Genomic DNA, 21,621 nt, shown 5'->3' with positions numbered 1-21,621 from the left:
ATGCCTTTTCAGATACTGAGGGGAACCAGTTGTATTGAATTAGGATAAGAAAGGAAATTTTGTGAGATATGGATTTGAAATTTGTACCTGTAAAACGTCAGAAATTCCAAATCCAATTCGAAATTGAAGACTATGTTAATGGTTGCTACTATTTATTCTGAATTCTCAAAAATAAGAGAACTTAAAGGGATTTTCAACTACAGTTCCCATTGGTAATTCCAGGTTTCTGGCACAGAAGCCTTCAAGCTTTTCAGAACTCATTGGAAAAGTCAAATATCATTCATTTAGAACAGATAGGTGGCACGGTGGCTCAGTGGTTAGCACTGCTGCCTCACAGTGCTAAGGACCCTGGCTCGATTCCAGCCTCGGGTAACTGCCTGTGTGGAGTTTGCACATTCTACCTGTGCCTGTGTGGGTTTCCTCCAGGTGCTCTGGTTTCCTCCTACAATCCAAAGAGGTGCAAGTTAGGTGAATTTGGTCATACTAAATTGCCCATGGTGTTGAAGGATGTGTAGGTTAAGTGCATTAGTCAGGGGTAAATGTAGAGTATTGGGTAGTGGAATGAATCTGGATGGGTTACTCTTTGGAGGGTCATTGTGGACCTGTTGGGCTGAATGGTCTGGTCTCCACACTGTAGGGATTCTAAAAAAAGACTATATGATCTTAAGAAATAGGAATTGGAGTAGCCAGTCTGCCTTTCCAGCCTCCTGTGCCATTCAACAGGACCATGGCCCATCCAACATTCTTCATGGCCATTTTCCCGCCCTTCCCCCATAACCCTTGATTCTTCTATTGATCAAGAATCTATATATTAAATACACACAGGATTCTGGCTCCACAAGTCTGTGGCCCTTAACTCCACTTCTTTCCTGACAATTAGCTAATTCTCCATTTATGCCAATATACTATCTCCAATACCATGAGTTCTTACCACTTAACCTTGCCAAATGCCTTCAAGATGTTAAAGTACAACAAATCTACTATTTCTCCTCTATTCACTCTGGTTGAGCCCTTCTTGACAAACAAATTGAACAAAAAGATGTTGGAGTGCAGTTTCATAATTTCTTGAAAGTGAAGTCTCAGGCAGTTAGAATCATGAAAAAGGGGTTTAGTATGTTTACCTTTATTGGTCAGAGCATTGAATATAGGAGTTAGGAGGCCATGTTGTGGCTATATAGGACATTGGATTCTGGTCTCCTTCCTATCGGGAAGATATTGTGAAACTTAAAAGGGTTCAGAAAAGATTTACAAGGATGTTGCCAGGGTTGGAGGATTTGAGCTATAGGAAGAGGTTGAATAGGCTAGGGCTGTTTTCCCTGGAGCATCGGAAGCTGAGGGGTGACCTTATAGAGGTTTATAAAATCAGGAGGGGCATGGATAGGATAAATAGACAAAGTCTTTTCCCTGGGGTGGAGGAGTCCAGAACTAGAGGGCATAGGTATAGGGTGAGAGGGGAAAGATATAAAAGAGACCTAAGGGGCAACTTTTTCACGCAGAGGGTGATTCGTGTATGGAACAAGCTGCCAGAGGAAGTGGTAGAGGATAGTATAATTGCACATTTAAAAGGCATCTGGATCAGTATATGAATACAAAGGGTTTGGAGGAATATGGACCACGTGCTGGCAGGTGGGACTAGATTGGGTTGGGATATCTCCTCAGCATGGACAAGGGGACCGTTTCCATGCTGTACATCTCTATGACTCTAATAAATTAGTCAGACATGATTTCCCTTTCATGAAGCCAACCTGACTCTGCTTAATCAGATTATGATTTTTAAAATGTTCTATTAGTTCCTTAATAATTGTTGCCAATACTTTGATATTAGGCTAATCATTATGCACTTTTTGCCTCCCTCTCTTTTTGAAATCAGGTGCTAGTTTTCCAATCCTCTGGTTCTTCTCCAGAATCCAATGATTTTTGGAAAATTACAACCAATTACAATCACTATTTCTGTAGCTACTTTCTTTTAGTATCTAAGACACCAACAACCCTTCCGAACTCTTCCAACACTTAATACAGTATCTCCAATCACTCTGTGGCAGCCAAAGAAAGGAGAAAGCTCTTCATTTGAAAGTTCTTTGGTGATCATTGAAATGACACTAATGTAACAAGGGGGCCTTCATGCAGCTACAAGCGTCTAAGTGAAGTTCAATATGGCAGTTCAAAAACCACATCTGTATTAGGATCTGAGTGAGTAATCTGTCCATTCCACATGCTCGTATTACATGCATGACATATCTGTGGTGGCATGCTCACAAACATGCTGCTATGGAGGCCATCCTTGGAAATGGCTCAGCCACCATTTTACAATCTCCGGTCTTTCATTGTGCCCACAACTTTCTATTGTAGCAGTTTTCTCTGGATGAAATATGCAATTATATGCAATTGATATAAGAATGCATTTAATGAGCTATTAATTGCCAGCTTAATGGCAATACGTTTTAAAGGCATCATTTGCAGTATCTAATTGTAGTGGAAAATCAGAAAGGAACTCCTGATCTGCGGAAATGAAAGGTGAAGTATCCCTCGGGAGCTCTGAAAACGTACTCTTTAAAATTGAGAATAACCAGTTACAAACTTTAACACAGTTTCTGATACATTGGTTTGGAATTCCTGGCATTTTCTACATTTGAAGGTCTGATGTGTTGTAGATCACAAGCATATATTAAATTTTCTTTATTTTTTTATTATTTACTGATTCAAGTCCTTCACAAACAATCTGCAAATGCTGAAATACAGCAATAGTAGTTTGGCTGTGAATTACCTATTTCAATGTCATATACCTGAAACAACATAGAAATCCAGATATAAACAATCATTTAACTTGATACACAATCCCAGCTTAACATTAATTATCTATAGCACTAATACAGCCTTTTGCTATGGGTGAAATTTAAACATCTTTTAAAAAGTCACCATCTTAATGTCTTCCAGTATTGATTGAACGATGGTAAATTTCTTACCTTGGCAGCTTTGTTTTCACTGCTGTTTTCTTTGAATTTCTCCTGTAATGTTTGTGCCAGCTGACAGAGAAGTGCTCCATTATCCAGCTTTTCCATAAAACTTTCTGCAGTGATCTCTTTCCCTTAAAGAAAGAAAAGTAAAAATTAAAACTGATGATTGTTATGTTCTGTTACTTCCCAGTAGTCTTGCAAACAGACAGGTACATAAAAGACACAACGAGTTGCTTTTGTCAAGATAATTCTCACATACATCTCACATGACTCTGCCACAATCTTACCATAGTCCATGTCATATAGTCATTGAGCAATGAAGTCATATATCATGGAAACAGACCCTTCAGTCCAAACAGTCCATGCCTACCATAATCAATTAGGCCCCTATTAGATTCTGCTTGGATTGTTCCCTTTGTCACTGGAATAATAACTATGTACTTGCTAAATCTTATTTTAAATTTAAATATCATCAATTTATATATTTTTTATTTGCATAACTGGTTTTGTGGTACTTTTTAAAAATTTGCTCTATGTTATGATGGTAATGCAACAAACTATCAAAATTCTTACGGGAAATGTATCCTTCTAAAATGAGGAACAACATCTCATCTTCAGACGAGGCACTTTACAGTCTTCCAGGCTTAATATTGAGATCAACACCTTCAAATTGTGAATTCCGCCCCCCCATCCCCCCACCCCGATCTATAGTATAAATACTGTCCATCCACACTTCAGATCCGATAAAGAGTAATCAAAACTTGAAACATAAGTTTGCTCTCTCTCCATGGATGCTGCCTGACCCGCTGTGATCTCTAGTATCTGTTGTTTTCAGTTCAAATGACTATCAAACTATCTCCCTTGCTGCAGAGGTTTCATCTTTCTGTGCAGGAGATTTTGATCTAATTTTGCAGCAGGTTGAGGCACAGAGTTAATATTATGTCGGGAACAATCAGATGTAAAAGGAATGCTATTAGGCAGAGAAGACATGGCAGGATAAGACACATGGGAGATTTAGATAGATAAATTCTATCTATTTTAATGCAAGGAGGTTGACTGGCAAGGTGGATGAACTTACAACACTGACCAGCATGTGAGAATATGATATTGTTGCATTCACTGAAACATGTTTAAGGAATGCTAGAATTGGCAACTCAATACTCCAGGGTATAGAGGATTCAGGCATGATGATGGGATATAAGAGAAGTGAAGGCACTGCATTATTAATAAAGGAAACCATTATTGCAATAATGAGGCAATATGGTCTAGAAGAGTTTTCAAATGAGGCCATCTGGGTAGAGTTTAGGAATAAAAAAGGGACAACTACATTAGTGGGATTAGACTATAGGCCTCCCAACAGTCAGTGAGGGATAGAGGAGCAGATATATAATAAAACACAGAAATGTATGAAGACATAAGTTTATAGTTGTAGCGATTTTAACTTTGCTAACATTAACTGGGATCACTTTAGTGTGAAACCAATTCAACTGGGCAATTTTTAAAATCATTCAGAAAAGTGTTTTGTGCCAGTTTACAGACAGTCCTATGAGAGATGAGGCACTCCTAGACCTAATCCTGGAGAATGATAGTGGTCAAGTGGTTAAAGTTTCAGTGGGTGAACATTTTGGGAAGAGTGACCATAACTCAGTAAGGTTGGAAATCATTATGGAAATGGATAATAATGATGCAGACGCTATGTGATCTAAATTAGGGGAAGGACAATTTCAACATCATTAAATAGGACCTGGTATAGACTGGGAGCAGCCACTTGCTGGTAAATCTACATTTGGAAAGTGGGAATCTTTTAAGAGCAGTATAGTGAGAATTCAAGGCCAGCATCTTCTAAGAATGAAGGGCAAGGGCAGCAACTCCAGGGAACACTAGATGTCAAGGAATTTAGAGAGTTTGATAAAGTAAAAGAAGGAAACATCTGTCAGGTACAGTGCATTAAAAACAGGGGGGATACTTCAAGAGTAAAAAGAGTGTAGGGGTTTGCTCAAAAAATAAATTAGGAGAGAAAACAGGGACTACAAAATAACTTTGGCAAATAAGATTATGGAAAACTGTGAGGTATTTTATCAGTTATATTAAGAGGGAAAGATTACCAGGGAAAGAGTGGGGGCCTGTTTAGAGACCAAAGGGGCAATTTGGCATGGAGCCAGTGAAAACAAAAAAATGCTAGAGATCATCTAGATTTAAGATGTTAACTTGCTTTCTCTACACGATTGCTGGCTGACCCACTGTGATCTTCAGCATTTTTTGTTTTCACTACAGATTCCAGCATCTGCAGTAATTTGCTCCTACATGGAGCATGGTTGAGGTTATAAATGAATACGTCTCATCTGCATTCACAGAGTTGGGATGGTGAGGTTCTAGAACATAGTAAGATTAGTAAGGAGGAGATATTAGATGCTTTAGCAGGCATGAACGTGTATAAATTCCCAGTGCCTGATCCCAGGCTGCTTTGGGAGACAAAGGTAGGAGGTTGTTGGGGCACTGATGGAGTTGCTTAATACTTTGTTGGCCACAAGTGAAGTACCAGATGACTGGAGGATAGCTCATGTGGGTCTTTTGTCAATGAAGGGCTGCAGAAAAAGGCAAGGTAATTACAGACCAGTTAGTCTGACATCAATGGTAGGGAGATTATTGAAAAACATTTCTGAAAGACAGAATTAATCAGCACTTGGAAAGGCAGGGACTAATCGGGTATAGTCAGCATGGAGTCGTTTGAGGGAGATCCTGTCTGACTAGTTTAACTGAGATTTTTGAAAATGTGACTAAATGTATTGATGAGGGTAGTGTTTGCTGTGGTTTAATGGATTTCAATAAGGCCTTTGACGAGGTCACATGGAAGGCTGGTCCAAAAGTTAAGATCCCATGGGATACATGGAAGTTGGCAAACTGATGCGAAAAGTAGCTTATAATTAGAAGGCAAAGGGGTAATTTTCAGTTTTATCTTTGTGATTGAAAGCAATGTACCACAGTGATTAGTGCTGGAAACCTTGTGGAAGACCCCAAACACCTCTCACTCAATCATTTCTCCCTCCTATCATCGTGCAGAAGATAGCGGAGCATTCATTCTCTCACGACTAGACTGTGCAACAGTTTCTTCCCTCAAGCCATCAGGCTTCTTAACACTATCTGATCAGACTTTTTACCATCTGAAATTATTTGCACGACTTTGAATCGCTGCTCGAATAATGTCTATTAATTATCATTCTTTTATTACACTGTAATTTGTGTAGTTTGCACTTCTTATGCACTTTATGCTGCCATTTGTATGATCATGTAGTTTGTGCTGTCCATGTAGCACCTTCGGTCCTGGAGGAATGCTGTCTCACTTTTTACTGTACCAGTTGTATATGGTAGAAATTGGAGAGGGTGCAGAGAAGATTCACCAGGATGTTGCCTGGGATGGAATGTCTCAGTTATGAGGATAGGCTGGATAGGCTGGGCAAAGGAGGCTGTGAGGGGTATCTGAATGAGGTGTATAAAATTATTTGATGGGGTAGATCGTGAGAATCTTTTCCCGATGGCAGATGTGTCTAAGACCAGAAGGCACAGGTTTACTAAAAACCAAAAGAACTGCAGAAGCTGTAAATCAGAAACAAAAACACAAGTTGCTGGAAAGCTCAGCATGTCAGGCAGCATCCGTGAAGAGAAATCAAGGATAACTTTTTGTGTCTGATGACCCTTTCTCAGAACTGATGGTAGCTAGGAAAATGTTGGTTTATATCCAGAAAATAGTTTTTTTTTTTGGGGGGGAGCAGGGGTAACATGTAAATGATAGGTAGGCATAGAGCAGAAATAAAAAGAGAAGACAGTTGGACAGAAACATGAATTGATAGCAATTGGGCTGGAGGGTGAATAGAGTCATAGAGACGTACAGCATGGAAACAGACCCTTTTGTTCAACTTGTCAATGCCGACCAGATGTCCCAAATGAATCTAATCCCATTTGCCAGCACTTGGCCCATATCCCTCTAAACCCTTCCTATTCATGTACCGGTCTAGATGCCTTTTAAATGTTGTAATTGTACCAACCTCCACCACGTCCTCTGGCAGCTCTTTCCATATATGCACCACTCTCTGCGTGAAAGAAATGCCCCATAGGTCGTTTTAAATCTTTCCCCTCATCCTAAACTCATGCCCTCTAGTTTTGGACTCCCCCAACCCAGGGAAAAGACTTTGTCTATTTATCCTATCCTTGCCGTTCATGATTTTATAAATTTCTATAATGTCACCCCTCAGCCTCCAACACTCCAGGAAAACAACCCTAGCCTATTCAGCCTCTCCCTATAGCTCAGACCTTCCAACTCTGGCAACATCCTTGTAAATGTTTTCTGATCCTTTCAAGTTTCACAACGTCCTTCCGATAGAAGGGAGATGAGAATTACATACAACAGTCTAAAACTGACCTAACCAATATCCTGTATAACCGCAACATGACCTCCCAACTCTTGTACTCAATGCTCTGACCAATAAAGGAAAGTATACTAAACGCCTTTTCATGATCCTATCTACCTGAGACTGTACTTTCAAGAAACTATGATCCTGCACTCCAAGGTCTCTTTGTTCAGCAACACTCCCCAGGATCTTACCGTTAAGTATGTAAGTCCTGTCCTGATTTGCCTTTCCAAAGTACAGCACCTCACATTTATCTAAATTAAACTCTATCTGCCATCTCTCTGTCCATTGGCCCATCTGATGAAGGGCTTATGCCCGAAACTTTGATTCTCCTGTTCCTTGGATGCTGCCTGACCTGCTGTGCTTTACCAGCAACACATTTTCAGCCCATCTGATCAAGATCCTGTTGTACTCTGAGGTAACCTTCTTTGCTGTCCACTACACCTCCAATTTTGGTGTCATCTGCAAACTTACTAAATATACCTCCTATGTTCACATCCAAATCATTTACATAAATGACGAAAAGCAGTGGACCCAACACCGATCCTTGTGGCACACCACTGGACACAGACCTCCAGTCTGAAAAGCAACCCTCCACCATTGCCCTCTGTCTTCTACCTTTGAGCCAGTTCTGTATCCAAATTACTAGTTCTCCCTGTATTCAATGTGATCGAATTTTGCTAACCAGTCTACCATGAGGAACCTTGTTGAATGCCTTACTGAATATAGCTCGCGTCCACCGCTCTGCCCTCATCAATCTTCTTCCTTATTTCTTTAAAGTTTGTGAGATATGATTTCCCATGCACAAAGTCATGTTGAATATCCTTAATCAGTCCTTGCTTTTCCAAATACATGTAAATCCTATGCCTCAGGATTGCTCCCAACAACTTGCCCACCACCGATGTCAGGCTCCCCAGTCTATACGTCTCTGGTTTTTCCTTACTACATTTCTTAAATAGTTCACCACATTAGCCAACCTTCAGTCTTCCGGAACCTCATCAGTGGCAATTGATGATGCAAATATCTCAGTAAAGGGCCCAACAATTACTTCCCTAGCTTCCCACAGAGTTCTAGGGTACACCTGATCAGGTCACAGGGATTTATCCACTTTTATGTGCTTTATGATGTCCAACAATTCCTCCTCTCTAATATGGACATGTTCAAGATATCAATATTTATTTCATCACATTCTCTATCGTCCATATACTTCTCCATAGTGAACACTATTGCAAAATACTCATTTAGTATCTCCCCCATCTCCTGTGGTTCCACGCACAGGCTGCCTTGCTAATCTTTAGGACATCCTATTCTTTCCCTAGTTACCCTTGTGCCCTTAATGTACTTGTAGAATCATTTCGGATTCTCCTTAACCCTATTTGCCAAAGCCATCTCATGGCCCCTTTTTGCCCTCCTGACTTTCCTCTTAAGTATACTCCTACTGTCTGTATCCTCTTCTGGGGATTCACTAGATCTCTGCTGTCTATACCTGACATATGCTTCCTTCTTATTCTTGACCAAAACCTCAATTTCTCTAGTCATCCAGCATTCCTTACACCTATCAGCCTTGCCCTCCATATCCGCCACAAATTCACCTGCACCTCCACACACATCATTTACTGCATCCGCTGCACCCGATGTGGCCTCCTCTATATTGGAGAGACAGGGCGCCTACTTGCGGAACGTTTCAGAGAACACCTCTGGGATACCCGGACCAACCAACCCAACCACCCCGTGGCTCAACACTTCAACTCCCCCTCCCACTCCACCAAGGACATGCAGGTCCTTGGACTCCTCCATCTCCAGACCATAACAACACGACAGCTGGAGGAAGAGCACCTCATCTTCCGCCTAGGAACCCTCCAACCACAAGGGATGAACTCAGATTTCTCTAGTTTCCTCATTTCCCCTTCCCCCACTTTGTCTCAGTCCCAACCCTCGAACTCAGCACCACCTTCCTAACTTGCAATCTTCTTCCTGATCTCTCAGCCCCCACCCCCACTCCAGCCTATCACCCTCACCTTAACCTCCTTCCACCTATCGCATTTCCAACGCCCCTTCCCCAAGTCCCTCCTCCCTACCTTTTATCTTAGCCTGCTTGGCACACTCTCCTCATTAATGAAGAAGGGCTCATGCCCGAAACGTCGATTCTCCTGCTCCTTGGATGCGCTTTTCCAGCAACACATTTTCAGCTCTTCACCCAATCAGGAACATATTGTCTCCGGATTCTTGTTATCTCATTTTTGAAGGCTTCCCATTTTCCAGCCAACCCTTTACCTGTGATAATCCACCAGCAATCCTTTCTGTTGAATAATACTTTGTTTCATTTTCTAATGATCTTCATGATTACGCAATACATGAATGCCCTTCACATTAATTTTCAATTTTTTGTTTCAGCTCATCACAATTTCCTTACCATTCATTATCTCAGTGCAAAGGAGCATTCAATGCTTAATAAACTCAACAGGTTTGGCAGCACCTGTGAAGAAAACAGAGTCCATGTTTCGAGTTTGGTGACCCTTCTCTAGAAGGTCCATAAACACTATTTTCTCTATTATCTATATCGAGAGATATTAAGATAGATAGATAGCTATCTATATATTTTCTCTATTATCAGAGATGCTGCTAGATTTGTTGAGTTTCTCCAGCAATTCTGTTTTTGCTTCCTTCTGATCTCCAGCATTTACTGCTCTTTATTTTCATCAATATTTGAGGACTTCCTGAGGCTTGGCTTATGTACATTCTATCAGACTCTTCTCCCAAGTATTTGTTGGGGTGGTCTAGCTATCAATACAAGTCCATCTTAGCTTATATCCCAATTTGTCTGATTCTTTCTCAGCCTTGAATGGCTGTTGCTCATGTTCATTCAGCCTTTACATCTCTTGAATTCCCTTCCCAAAATCTCTTTGCATTGCATCCTCCCTATCAGCCTACAGAAGCTTTCTGAACACTTACTTGTGCTGCTGGTTTAGCCCTGTATAGAAATTCTACTTTTACCAATACTTTTAGTTTTATTAGTGTTCCATTTCATGCTCAGACATATAAAGCATTCTGATACATTTTTCCAACATCAGGAGTTGTGTACAATTGCAAACTGTTATCCTAATTTTTCAATTACTCCGGGGAGAATGTAAAAATATATTTTGAATGCTCTGCATTCAGTTTGAAATGAGGGCATGATATTTTACAATGTCATCACAAGACACTGTAACACAAGCAGGCATTCAGCAAAGGCCTTCTACAGAATTAAAATATTCTGGGTTTTTCTCATCAGAAAGGATAAAGAATGCTTGGCTTGAACTATTCTGCAGCTTTTCAACAATGATATCAAGATAGACAGTTATATTGAAACAATATAAAGTATACCAGAAAAAAGGCTCAGTTGCAACTTGGCATCAAATCAAATCAAAAATATGCCTAGTCCAATTATCCTTGAAAAGTCCTTCTCACTTCTATCTTGTGTAAGTGTCCATGTAAAGAAATCTGGCCATACTGAGGAATTTTAAGGTTAATGTGGTGCTTATAACAAAGTCAGCCAACTGAACATCAAAGAATACGAGTTCCCTGATTGGGGCTGTTAATGTGGTCCAATCAAAGAGACCTAGTGGATATAAAAGGAGGTTTGTCAAGGGGTATTGACTCAGTGAGAGGCAATTGTCAAAGGCTATGCATTTGTAAATGAAAGGTGATTGGTGATGGGATGTCAGCCTCTGAAGAATTATTTCGGTTAATGTCAGGTCTTTTTCCTGAAAGAAAGAAATCTTAAGCTCTTTAAAAGGCTTAATACTGTCTATACTGCATAGCCATGAGCCCTTGCATGAAAGGATTTGCCTATTCCTACAGCAAAAAGAAACTCCCTAACAAGATGGATCCAAATGCAAATTCACAGAGCAAATCATTTTGCCACCAGGATGGCTACTGCAGTCCAGCAATTAATAAGATTATTTTGTGCTAATATTATTTTATACTGGCCTAAACCAGAATCAACAGAAACTTTACAAAGTTATTCTAACTCAAAAACTGTATTATAATCTCAAAAGAAAGCCAGCTTTTTTAAAAATTCATTCATGGGATATGAGGATCACTAGCTGGGCCAGCATTTATTGCCCATCCCTGGTGCTTTTGAGAAGGTGGTATTACCAATCAATATAGTGGAGGGTGCTCTCAATGTGAAGATAGGACTTCATGTCCACAGAAACTGTGCAGTGCTCACTCTCAGCAATACTGCCACGAACAAATGCCTCTATGGCAGGCAGGTTGGTGGGATGAGGTCAAGTGCATTTTTCCTTCTTGTTGGTTCTCACATCATCTGTCATATACCCAGGTGACTAGCAATATTCTTTAGCATTCAGCTACATTGTTTAGTAATGTGCTGCTAAGCCATTCTTGGTGAGTACATTCTGCACTGTTGCCATTTTCAACATTTTCTCTCGGTGGTATTCAACATGGAGGAGTACTGGATCATTGGCTGAGAGACACTGTAACATCGAAGTCAGCAGGTTTCTTTGCCCATGTCTGAACTGATGTTAGGAGAATTCATAGAGTCTAGAGTCTATGTTGAGAACTTCTAGATTTCCCTGCAACTGTATATCGCTGAAATCACCTCTGCTGAGTCTGTGCTGCTGAATAGACAGGAATATCCAGGGATGGTGATGGTGTTATTGAGACTGTGTCAGGCTATTGCTTGGCTAACCTGTGAAACAGTTCTCCCAATTTTGGCTCTCGTCTCCAAATTTTGGCAAGGGGACTTCACAGGGTTGACAGGGCTGAGGTTACTTTCATAGTTTCTGGTGCCCAGGTCCTCACCATCTGGTTAGTGGTTGATATGACTGAATAATTTGTTAGCCCACTACAGAAGACAGTTAGAAGTCAACCACATTGTTGGGAGTCTGGAGTCACGTGTAGGTCAGATCAGTTAAGGATGTCAGCTTTCCTTCCCAATAAGGCATGAGTAGACTTTATGGTAATCAACAATGGTTTCACAGTCATCATTAGACTTTTAATTCAAGATGTTATTGAACTTGAATTCCACTATCTACCACGGTGGGCTTTGAACCTGGGCTTCCAGAACATTACCTGGGTGACTGGACCAGCAAATACCACTTCCCATCATCTCCCAGCTAATTAAGTAAAATTTGGACATCATGAACCCTCGGAGTCTGAACTCTTTAAAATCAATGATGGATAGGTTTTACATGGAAATAAAAGTTTCTTAGAAATCAAAGAAAGACAAATCTATCTGGAAATTAATACTGATATTCACCCTACTTGGTACATAATGAGGCTGAATTTAATTACAGTTAAGTTGCCACCTTTATATGTAAGAAATTAGTGATTCAACCTTAAGAAAGAAAATAAACTTTGAAAGCATCATTGGAATTTTCAATTTGCTGAAACTCAGCAGCTCTCACAGTAAAGTTACAATTATTGGTGTTCAGTGACAATAATTCTCTCCCGATCTGGGTCACTAATTCTATAAGTCTTCACCCAGGAATTAAGGTAAATGCTACTTTAATAATTGGTAGATATCTTATTTAAAACGTTTTGCTGTAACAATAATTGATTTTTAAAACAAGACAGTCTAAGAAAAATAAAAGTGTTTTTTGTAGTATTTTTTCATGTTCTTATTGACTATTTTCATTATATAGTGAATCACATGTTTAGTTCTTTAATAAACAGCTATGAAATTTACAATTTAAATTATCAAAATGGTCTTCTGGATCATTAATCCATGTACATTACTCTTTAGTCTCTTTGGTACAGGGTTAAATTACTGAGGAGTTATTCCCAGGTCCAAGATATTATAATCTGTCTGAACCTTTTTAAGAGAGCTATCTATATGTTGACAATTCTCACAGCCAACTACAAGTATTTAAGGAGTTCAGACTTTCAGTCTTATTTAGTATCTTTGAGATTCTTAATACTCTACCAATTGTTGAGGGAATCATCCTAGAAGTATATCAGATCTAGGATTGTCCCAGAAAGGGGATCCGATTATAATCCATTCATGTTATTTTATTATTTCAGATATTGAAGCATTCCTAGCCTGCATGACTTGGACAACATTCTGGCAATAATTCATAAGTGACAAGTTACACTCTTTGGACATAAGTACCAACCAATGAACATCTCCATCACAAGAGAATTTCATGAACTCTCCTCAATATTCCACATCACCATCAACAATATTCTAGGCATCACCAACAATGCAAATACTGTTGCTGCAAACAGTAATTTGTAATTCTGTAGCAATTATCCCATTGTTTGTCATCCCAAAGACTGCCCACCACCTACAAGTCCCAAGTTAAGAAGGTGAACGACTATGCTCTGTTTACCTGGATAAGTGCAATCCCAATAATACTCAAAACGTTCACATCATTCAAACGAAGCAACTTTCTGAACAGTATCATCTGAGTGTTTAATTTTGTACCACTGTCAAAATGTGGCAACATGGTATACCAGCTACAAGATGCACTGCAACAAGTTGCCAAGATTCCTTTGATGATGTCTTCCAAAAGCATGAGCTCTACCATGTTGAGATAAGGTCAGTAGATACATTTAGACACCACAACCTGCAGGTTCTCCTCCAAGTCACACACAATCCTGACACGGAACTAAATTGCCATTCATTCACTGAGTCAAAATACTGGAACCCCGTTCCTTAATTGTGCTATTGGGAATAATTACATCATCATCATCTTCTCAAACACAATTAGGAATGGGAAATAAATGTTGGGCTTGCCAGCAGAGTTTAGATCCTCAAAACAAGATTGAAAAATGGCTAGCCTTTCTAAACATAGCTGATGAATGAGTAGCATTATTCTTAAAGTAGTAAAAGAAAAATAACCATAGGATTTACCCCTTAGATGATTCCATTCCTCACTTCTAATGATACGCTTTGCGGATATATATTTTGCATATACAACTGAAGTTATATTTAGTTTATTGGTGCAAAACTCAGTGTAAATCCAAATTTTGAACAGTTCAAAATATATTGCAACTAATATGTTGGAAATTCAAGTAAGTATGACACTCATATCAAAATGTCCAACCTGACCAGTGACATTTCTTTGTAACCTAATAATTGTCTTTTGGCAGGAAGTAACTTCACTTGCCTTTTGCAAAGCTATAATTTGTTTATGTTGATACAGAAATCAATAGCACTCAACACAATACTTGTTTTACCATACCAAAGGGACATATTTAGAATATTATCTCTAACTGCTTAGAAATATAAATTAATTGGAGTATCAACAACTAGTTTCAAAGACGGATTTTTGACTTTAACAGGATAATTCTTCCTCAGGAAAAATAATAGAAAACCAGATAATGCAACTTTCTGTTTTTGGGCTTTGCTGAAAATGAATACAATTGATTTCCTATAGTTGTGAAAAATTCACCTTGAGACTGCACAGCAAGAATAAAATTCTCATCCTCAATAATTGCATTCCACATTGCAGATTTTTGGATTCTCTTTCAGGATGAATGCCAGTACAAATACTGCCGAGAACTGGAGGTAATAAATTTTAACATTTTAATCTATTAAAGTGTCATTCATATTAAATGCTATTTAATGCTCCTTGTTTGTTCAACAGTTCAAGAATAATAATAGCACATTTTCTATCTTTGAAGTTATTGTTTCTATTTGTTCCATAATACTCTAAAGTCCTATTTATTTATCTGTGTTTAACTGACCAGTCTTTAGCTGGCTTGCTGCCTATCCCATCTGCAGCCAAAGAAAAATTTATAAAGTGTCAACTTTCAGCTGCCTGCATTTCATTCCTGCAAAAGGTAATATCATTCTTTACCAAAATATATATTATCATCAAATAGAACAGAAGGATAGCCAGTTTGATTAAAAAATAAACAAATGTATATCGGTTCAAGTATTGTTATCTAGAATTCTATTAAAAGCATTCTTAGCAGTGATATTACTGAAAGTGATTTATAATAACCCGTAGTATAATTGGGATAATAAAAAAATTTCCATCTTCCTTCAGCTGATCCCCAGTTAAGAGCCTCTTCCTCCTCTTAAATGAAATCCTTTCACCCAGCTATATTCTGTTTCTTCAGATATTCAATGAATTGCGATCCATTTCCAGGTCCTGAGAACTAGTTTAACACAAGACTTAAATGTTCTCATTCAGTGGACATTGTGGAGTGGTTCTTGGATGCAAAGACAGTCTCTCTTTACACATAAAATTTTTGGTTACAAAAATGTGCCAAATATAAATACTTGTGTTTATCGTATCCAATAAATTCTCTTTAACAGCTTATTTGGAATTATACATTAAAAGGTGTTAACATGAGAGGCATGTTGAAGAATTTTATATGAGTTCTGTGATAATAGGTACTGTAATACCTATCAAATGGAACAGTTAGAGACTGCCACGTTTTACTATATTGAAATGCTGGGCAGTAGGAAATGTGGTGAGAATCCTTCAAAATGTTAAACAGAGTTGAAGTTTCTTTTAATTTGCAGGTGCTTGATATTGAAAATGTGAAAATATACAATGTACCATGTATTTTTCCCTACCTCTGGGCTAGGAGGTCTGGGTTCAAGTACTACCTGCTCCAAATGTATGTCATGCATTTCCAAATAGGTTGATTAGAAAATACTGTACATGTACCTTGTGCGAGTGCAAATATCACTCTCTTTGATGAATATAACATTCAGTGAAACAAATCATGTACAAAAATGTGGACTCCAGATTCATGATCTCCGGGGAAAAATGGAAAGTTAAGATTCAATCAGTTTCTTTAAGAGTTTGGAAGAAACCTCCATTAAACCACCATTTCAGAAAGTATTCATCATGAAAAGCAAGTGTTTGGTTATATATCAGTCTATACATCAGTAAAATCATTCTTGAAATTGAATGTTTTGTGAATTTCTTCAAGAGTTTTTCTGTTAATCAAGCACGTAAACAAAATGGCTCCATACTAAGAATTATTTTAAAAACAAATGGATTCAACTTTTTGTAAAGATTGGAAGCTACACAGAATAAGAGATCAATTAACAAAGAAATATGCTAGAAGATAAAAAAATCTCAAATGTATAAGGTCTGATCAACAGAATAAGAATTGAAAGAAATATGTTTAGCTCCTCACAGATAAAAAGAGTGTAAGAGTGCTACTCTTTAATGCATCATTCAAGTTATTACGAAGAGTCACAGAAATATGTTTAATATAGGATTTAGAAATATCCTAATGATATCAAACTATGTTTTCAGGTGACAAAAAGACAAATTTCTGGAAAGTCAGCAGATCTGGCAGCATCTGTGAAGAGAAATCAGAATTAACATAATATAACTCAATAACCCTCAGTTCTGAGGAAAGGTCACTTGATTTGAAATGTTTATTACGTTATATTACGTTAATTCTAATTTCTCTCCACAGATGCTGCCAGACCTGCTGAGTTTTTCTGGCAATTTCTATTTTTGCTTCTGATTTACAGCATCTGCATTTCATTCGGTTTTTATGTTGTCAGGTTTGTTCTCTGCCCAAAGGGAGGTCCGGTTCACAGCATCACAACATCTACCAAGGGTAGGGCAAGGGGACATGTACTGAATCTACACTGGCTGCTACAAGGGTCAAACCCAATACTGTTGGCAGCCATCTGATCCATATTGGCCATCCAATCAACTGAGCCCAATCAGCGCCCAGGGAATCTGGGTTGCTTTGGTAGCATTTAGTTTTGTATGTAAGTTGAAGCCTGGATCTCTGGATAATCATGATGTAGGCTCCAATTCCTTCTCCATTACCTGGCTGATCAAGAGTCTCTCCCACTCTTATTTGGCATTACAAGTTGACACTCAATCTGGCCAGGTTATGAAGTCACTTTCAATTTCTGGAGTGGAACATTAAGAGAATTCAGAGGCAGAAATGCAACTACTGTGCCACAAAACTTCCTTCTGTCACTATGATTGCAAAAAATTATAGCATTTAAATATGATCTCAACAAATTAATTACTGAATGCTGCCATTTAGTGTGATGCTGTTATCAGCAAATCTAATCAATGACTGGAATTTATCTGTATGTTTCGTCACAAGCAGAAACAATTTATTTCAGCCGAATGAGAAGTCTTGTCCTGTTGATTAAACACTCAGCTAATTATACCCTATAATTTGAAGGTGAGATTTGAGCTAAATTCAACCTAAATTCAGAACTTGTAATTGTTAAATGGATTAAAAATTTATATAATCTAAAGTTATTTAGTTGAGATTTTAATGTTTAGAATAGAATATACAGTAACCATCACTTATGCATGACTAAAGATTAAAATATGTTTTCCAAACAGTAGAAATTGATGCAGGTAATAGATTTCTAATAAGAACAGTTAATATGTTGATTTATGCTTGCGTAAAGATATTGAATGAGTATTTGAATTAGAGATCCAGGAAAATATTAGCTAAATAGATATACAGAAATGATCAATTAACACATTGAAATTTCTTCATTGAGTTATAAGGTGCAGAATGTATCTAGGTTGGGTTAAATATTATAATATTAACCCATCAAATAACCATGTATACATGGGAAATTCACTTGTATATATCACATATTCAGGGTGAGCTTGCCAATTGGATACAAAGTTGTCTTAATGGGAGGAGACAGAGAGTGATGGTGGAGGGTTGTTTCTTGTACTGGAGGCCTGTGACCAGTGGTGTCCCACAGTGATCGATGTTGGGTCCACTTTTGTTTGTCACTTATATAAATAATTTCAATGAGAATACAGAAGGCATGGTTAATAAATGTGAGGATGACATCAAAATTGGTGGTATAGTGGACAGTGAAAAAGGTTATAGTTGATAAAATGTGGAGCTGGAAATGCACAGCAGGCCAAGCAACATCAGAAGAGCAGGAGATGAAGGGTCCTGTCTGAAATTCGACTCTCCTGCTCTTCTGATGCTGCTTGACCTGCTGTGCTTTTTCCAGCTCCACATTTTATCAACTCTACATTCCAGCATCTGCAGTCCTTAATATCTCCAATGAAAAAGGTTATCTAAGATCACAAAGAGATCTTGATCAATTGGGCCATTGGGCTGAAGAATGGCAAATGGAATTTAATTTGTATAAATGCAAAGTAATTGCATTTTGGCAAAACAAACAAGGGTAGGACTTATACAATTAAAAGTAGAGTCTTGAGTAGTGTTATAGAACAGAGAGACCTGGGGTTCAGGTACATAATTCTTTGATGTTTGCACCACATGTAGATAAGGTGGTTAAGAGGACGTTGAATTATAGGAGTTGGAACACTATGTTGAGGTTGTACAGGATGTTGGTGAGGCCATTTCTGGAGTACTGTGTCCAGTTCTGACCACTGTTATAGGAAGAATATTATTAAGCTGGAGAGGTTTCAGAAGAGATTTATCATGATATTGCTGGGACTGGAGGATTTGTGTTATAAGGACAGGTTGGATAGGCAGGAACATTTTTCACTAGAGCGTAGGAAGTTGAGGGGTGACCTTATAGAGGTTTGTAAAATCATGATGGGTATATACAAGATAAATTGCTGTTGCCTTTTACCTATGGTGGAGGATTTTAAGTCTAGGGCACATATTTTTAAGGTGAGAGAAGAAAGATTTTAAAAAGACATGAAGGGCAATTTCTTTGCAGAGAGTGGCAGATAGTGAAGAAGTTTACCTCAAAGTACAACCGGACCTTGATCAAATGGGCTAATGGACCAAGAAGTGGCAGATGGAATGTAATTTAGATAAATGCGAGGTGCTGCATTTTGTAAAGACAAATCAGGGCAGGACTTAAGCACATAACGGTAAAGTCCTGGGGGGTGTTGATGAACAAAGAGATCTTGGAGTGCAGGTTCATAGTTCCTTGAAAGTGGAGTTGCAGTTAGATAGGATAGTGAAGAAGGTGTTTGATATGCTTGCCTTCATTGGTCAGTGCATTGAGTACAGGAGGTGGAAAGTCATTTACAGCTATACAGGACAATGGTTCGGCCACTTTTGGAATACTATGTAATATTCTGTCCTCCCTGCTCTCAGAAGGATGTTGTGAAACTTGAAAGGCTTCAGAAAAGATTTATAAGAATGTTGCAAAAGTTGGAGGGTTTGAGCTATAGAAAGAGGCTGAATATGCTGAGGCTGTTTTCCCTGGAGCGTCGGAGGCTGAGGGATAACCTTATAGAGGTTTATAAAATCATGAGGGGCATGGATAGGGTAAATAGCCAAGGTCTTTCTCCTGGAGTGGGGGAGTCCAAAACTAGAGGGCTTAGGTTTAAGTTATGAGGAAAAAGAATTAAAAGGGGCCAAAGGGGCAACTTTTTCACGCAGAGGATGGTGCGTGTATGGAATGAGCTGCCAGAGGAAATGATGGAGGCTGGTACAACTGCAACATTTAAAGAACTAGAGAGCATTGGTTTAAGGTGAAAGGGGTAGGATTTAAGTGGGACCTAAGGGGCAACTTTTTCATGCAGAGGGTGCTGTGTGGATGGAATGAGCTGCCAGAGGAAATGGTGGAGGCTGGTACACTAACAACATTTAAAAGGAATCTTGATTGGTATATGAATAGGAAGGGTTTAGAGTGATGCCGGCCAAATACTGGTAAATGGGACTAGATTAATTTAGGATATCTGGTCGGCATGAAGAAATTGGACTGAAGGGTCTGTTTCCGTGCTATACAACCTTATGACTCTATGTGCGGTCTGAACAGGAGGAGGAAGTGGATGCAGGTACAGGTGAAACATTTAAAAGACATTTGGATGTACACATGAATAAGAAATGTTTGGAGGGATATGGATCAAGCTTAGGCAGGTGGGACTAGTTTAGTTTGGGATTATGGTTGGTGTGCGCTGGTTGGATCAAAGGGTATTTTTCTGTTCTGTATGACTCTATGATTCTGTAACATGATACACAAATTATCCACTTGGTATGCTTTCAAATAGCTCCATTGATTGTTGTTACTCAATAACTAAAGTTTAAATAGATACTTTGTGACTGATACTCCTGTTTTCTGCTAAGACATTCAGGCATTATATACAAGGTCAAAGTTAAATTTATAGAAAGCAGCCACATGTTCTTGGAATCACATTGACAATTCCATAACTTCATAAGCCACTACCCATGCAGTCAACTTAACATGCCTGCTCAAATAACGCAGTTCAGTTTCAAATCTCAACTCAAAACCCATAACTTTCTGAATCGAAAACAGAAATTACAACGCAACCAGCATTCTGATGTGTTCTTTTTTGGTTTATGCATTTCACATTCGGAGGTACAGAGGTCTTTAATAACACAAAGATTTTACCACGTATTGTATTCACTTGGACTGCCTGTCACAAAGAGCAAGAAAGGTAGACTTAGCCTATGGGATATATCAAATGTCAAAACGCCTAGAATACCTGAATCACTGAGCATGAGAAAGAAGAAACACTTGAGAACAATAATGGAAAAGCTGCTGGCCCGGGGGTCAGGCCTTATCTTTCCTCGATTGTAGAGCCTACAGCTGAAGACATCACAGGTCCACCTTATAAAACAAACATTTTTTTTCTAGTGCAGTTGTCTATTGGTATCACTTCAGTCCATTCACAGCATTCTCCAACATATTACCATGAGTATGCAGGAGTCACTAACCACATCTGGAAAGCAAAGACTTCTTAGCAATGCAATGCACAGTGTAGTGTATACCGTATACATTGACACTTGCATTGGAAACTGTGGTAGCACAATTGCTATCCAACTGAAGTATATCTCACCATTGTTCAAACTGCTGCAATAGAACCCCTGTACCCTAACATGAAACAAGTCCTTATTCAGCTCACTTACAGGATGTCCCTGTCAACATTCATTATCGATCTCAAATTGTGCTTGATGTACAACTGAGTGGTTTGCTGGATAATTTCAGCTACCACATTGTAACTCAGCCAAACCAGGTAAGGACAATCCTAAAGGGTATCCACAAACCACATTGATTTAACAACAATACAGTAGGTTGATGATCACTTGTTATTGTTAGTATAGAAATATTTTACTCCAAATATCAGTAGGGTTTCTGGTTGGGATTTTGATTGGTCACTTGGATCTTTTAAAGAGGCAATTGGGGAAATATTATTGTGCGGGAATCTAAAATTCATTTTCATGTTGATGAGTTAAAGTCCTCAGAAACTTTCAAGTGTTGGCTTTTCTAACCTTTTTTGCATTCATTAGCATGTTATGAATAATCATTACCACCACAACTGACTGTAATTACATTTACAAATGTAAGCTCATCAAAAATGGGACAACACGTATTCACAAACCTGACTATA

General features: G+C 38.6%; 1 protein-coding gene across 9 annotated transcripts in view; it reads right to left on the bottom strand.

Moving 5' to 3' along the window:
* The window catches only part of gas2a (growth arrest-specific 2a), a 245,497-nt gene that overhangs the window by 137,811 nt on the left and 86,065 nt on the right, over positions 1 to 21,621 (bottom strand). For all 9 annotated transcript variants that reach the window (XM_043705415.2, XM_087996286.1, XM_087996287.1 and 6 more), the window contains one exon: positions 2,964 to 3,085. In XM_043705415.2, the coding sequence (XP_043561350.1) occupies positions 2,964 to 3,085 (122 nt within the window). The remainder of the gene's footprint in view (positions 1 to 2,963; positions 3,086 to 21,621) is intronic.

This window comes from Chiloscyllium plagiosum, unplaced genomic scaffold, assembly GCF_037043375.1.
Source record: "Chiloscyllium plagiosum isolate Xiang-an unplaced genomic scaffold, Cpla_swu_hap1 HiC_scaffold_18, whole genome shotgun sequence".
NCBI classification, from domain to species: domain Eukaryota; kingdom Metazoa; phylum Chordata; class Chondrichthyes; order Orectolobiformes; family Hemiscylliidae; genus Chiloscyllium; species Chiloscyllium plagiosum.
Note: the sequence above shows the minus strand (reverse complement) of the source record. Positions and strands in the feature narration are given on the sequence as shown.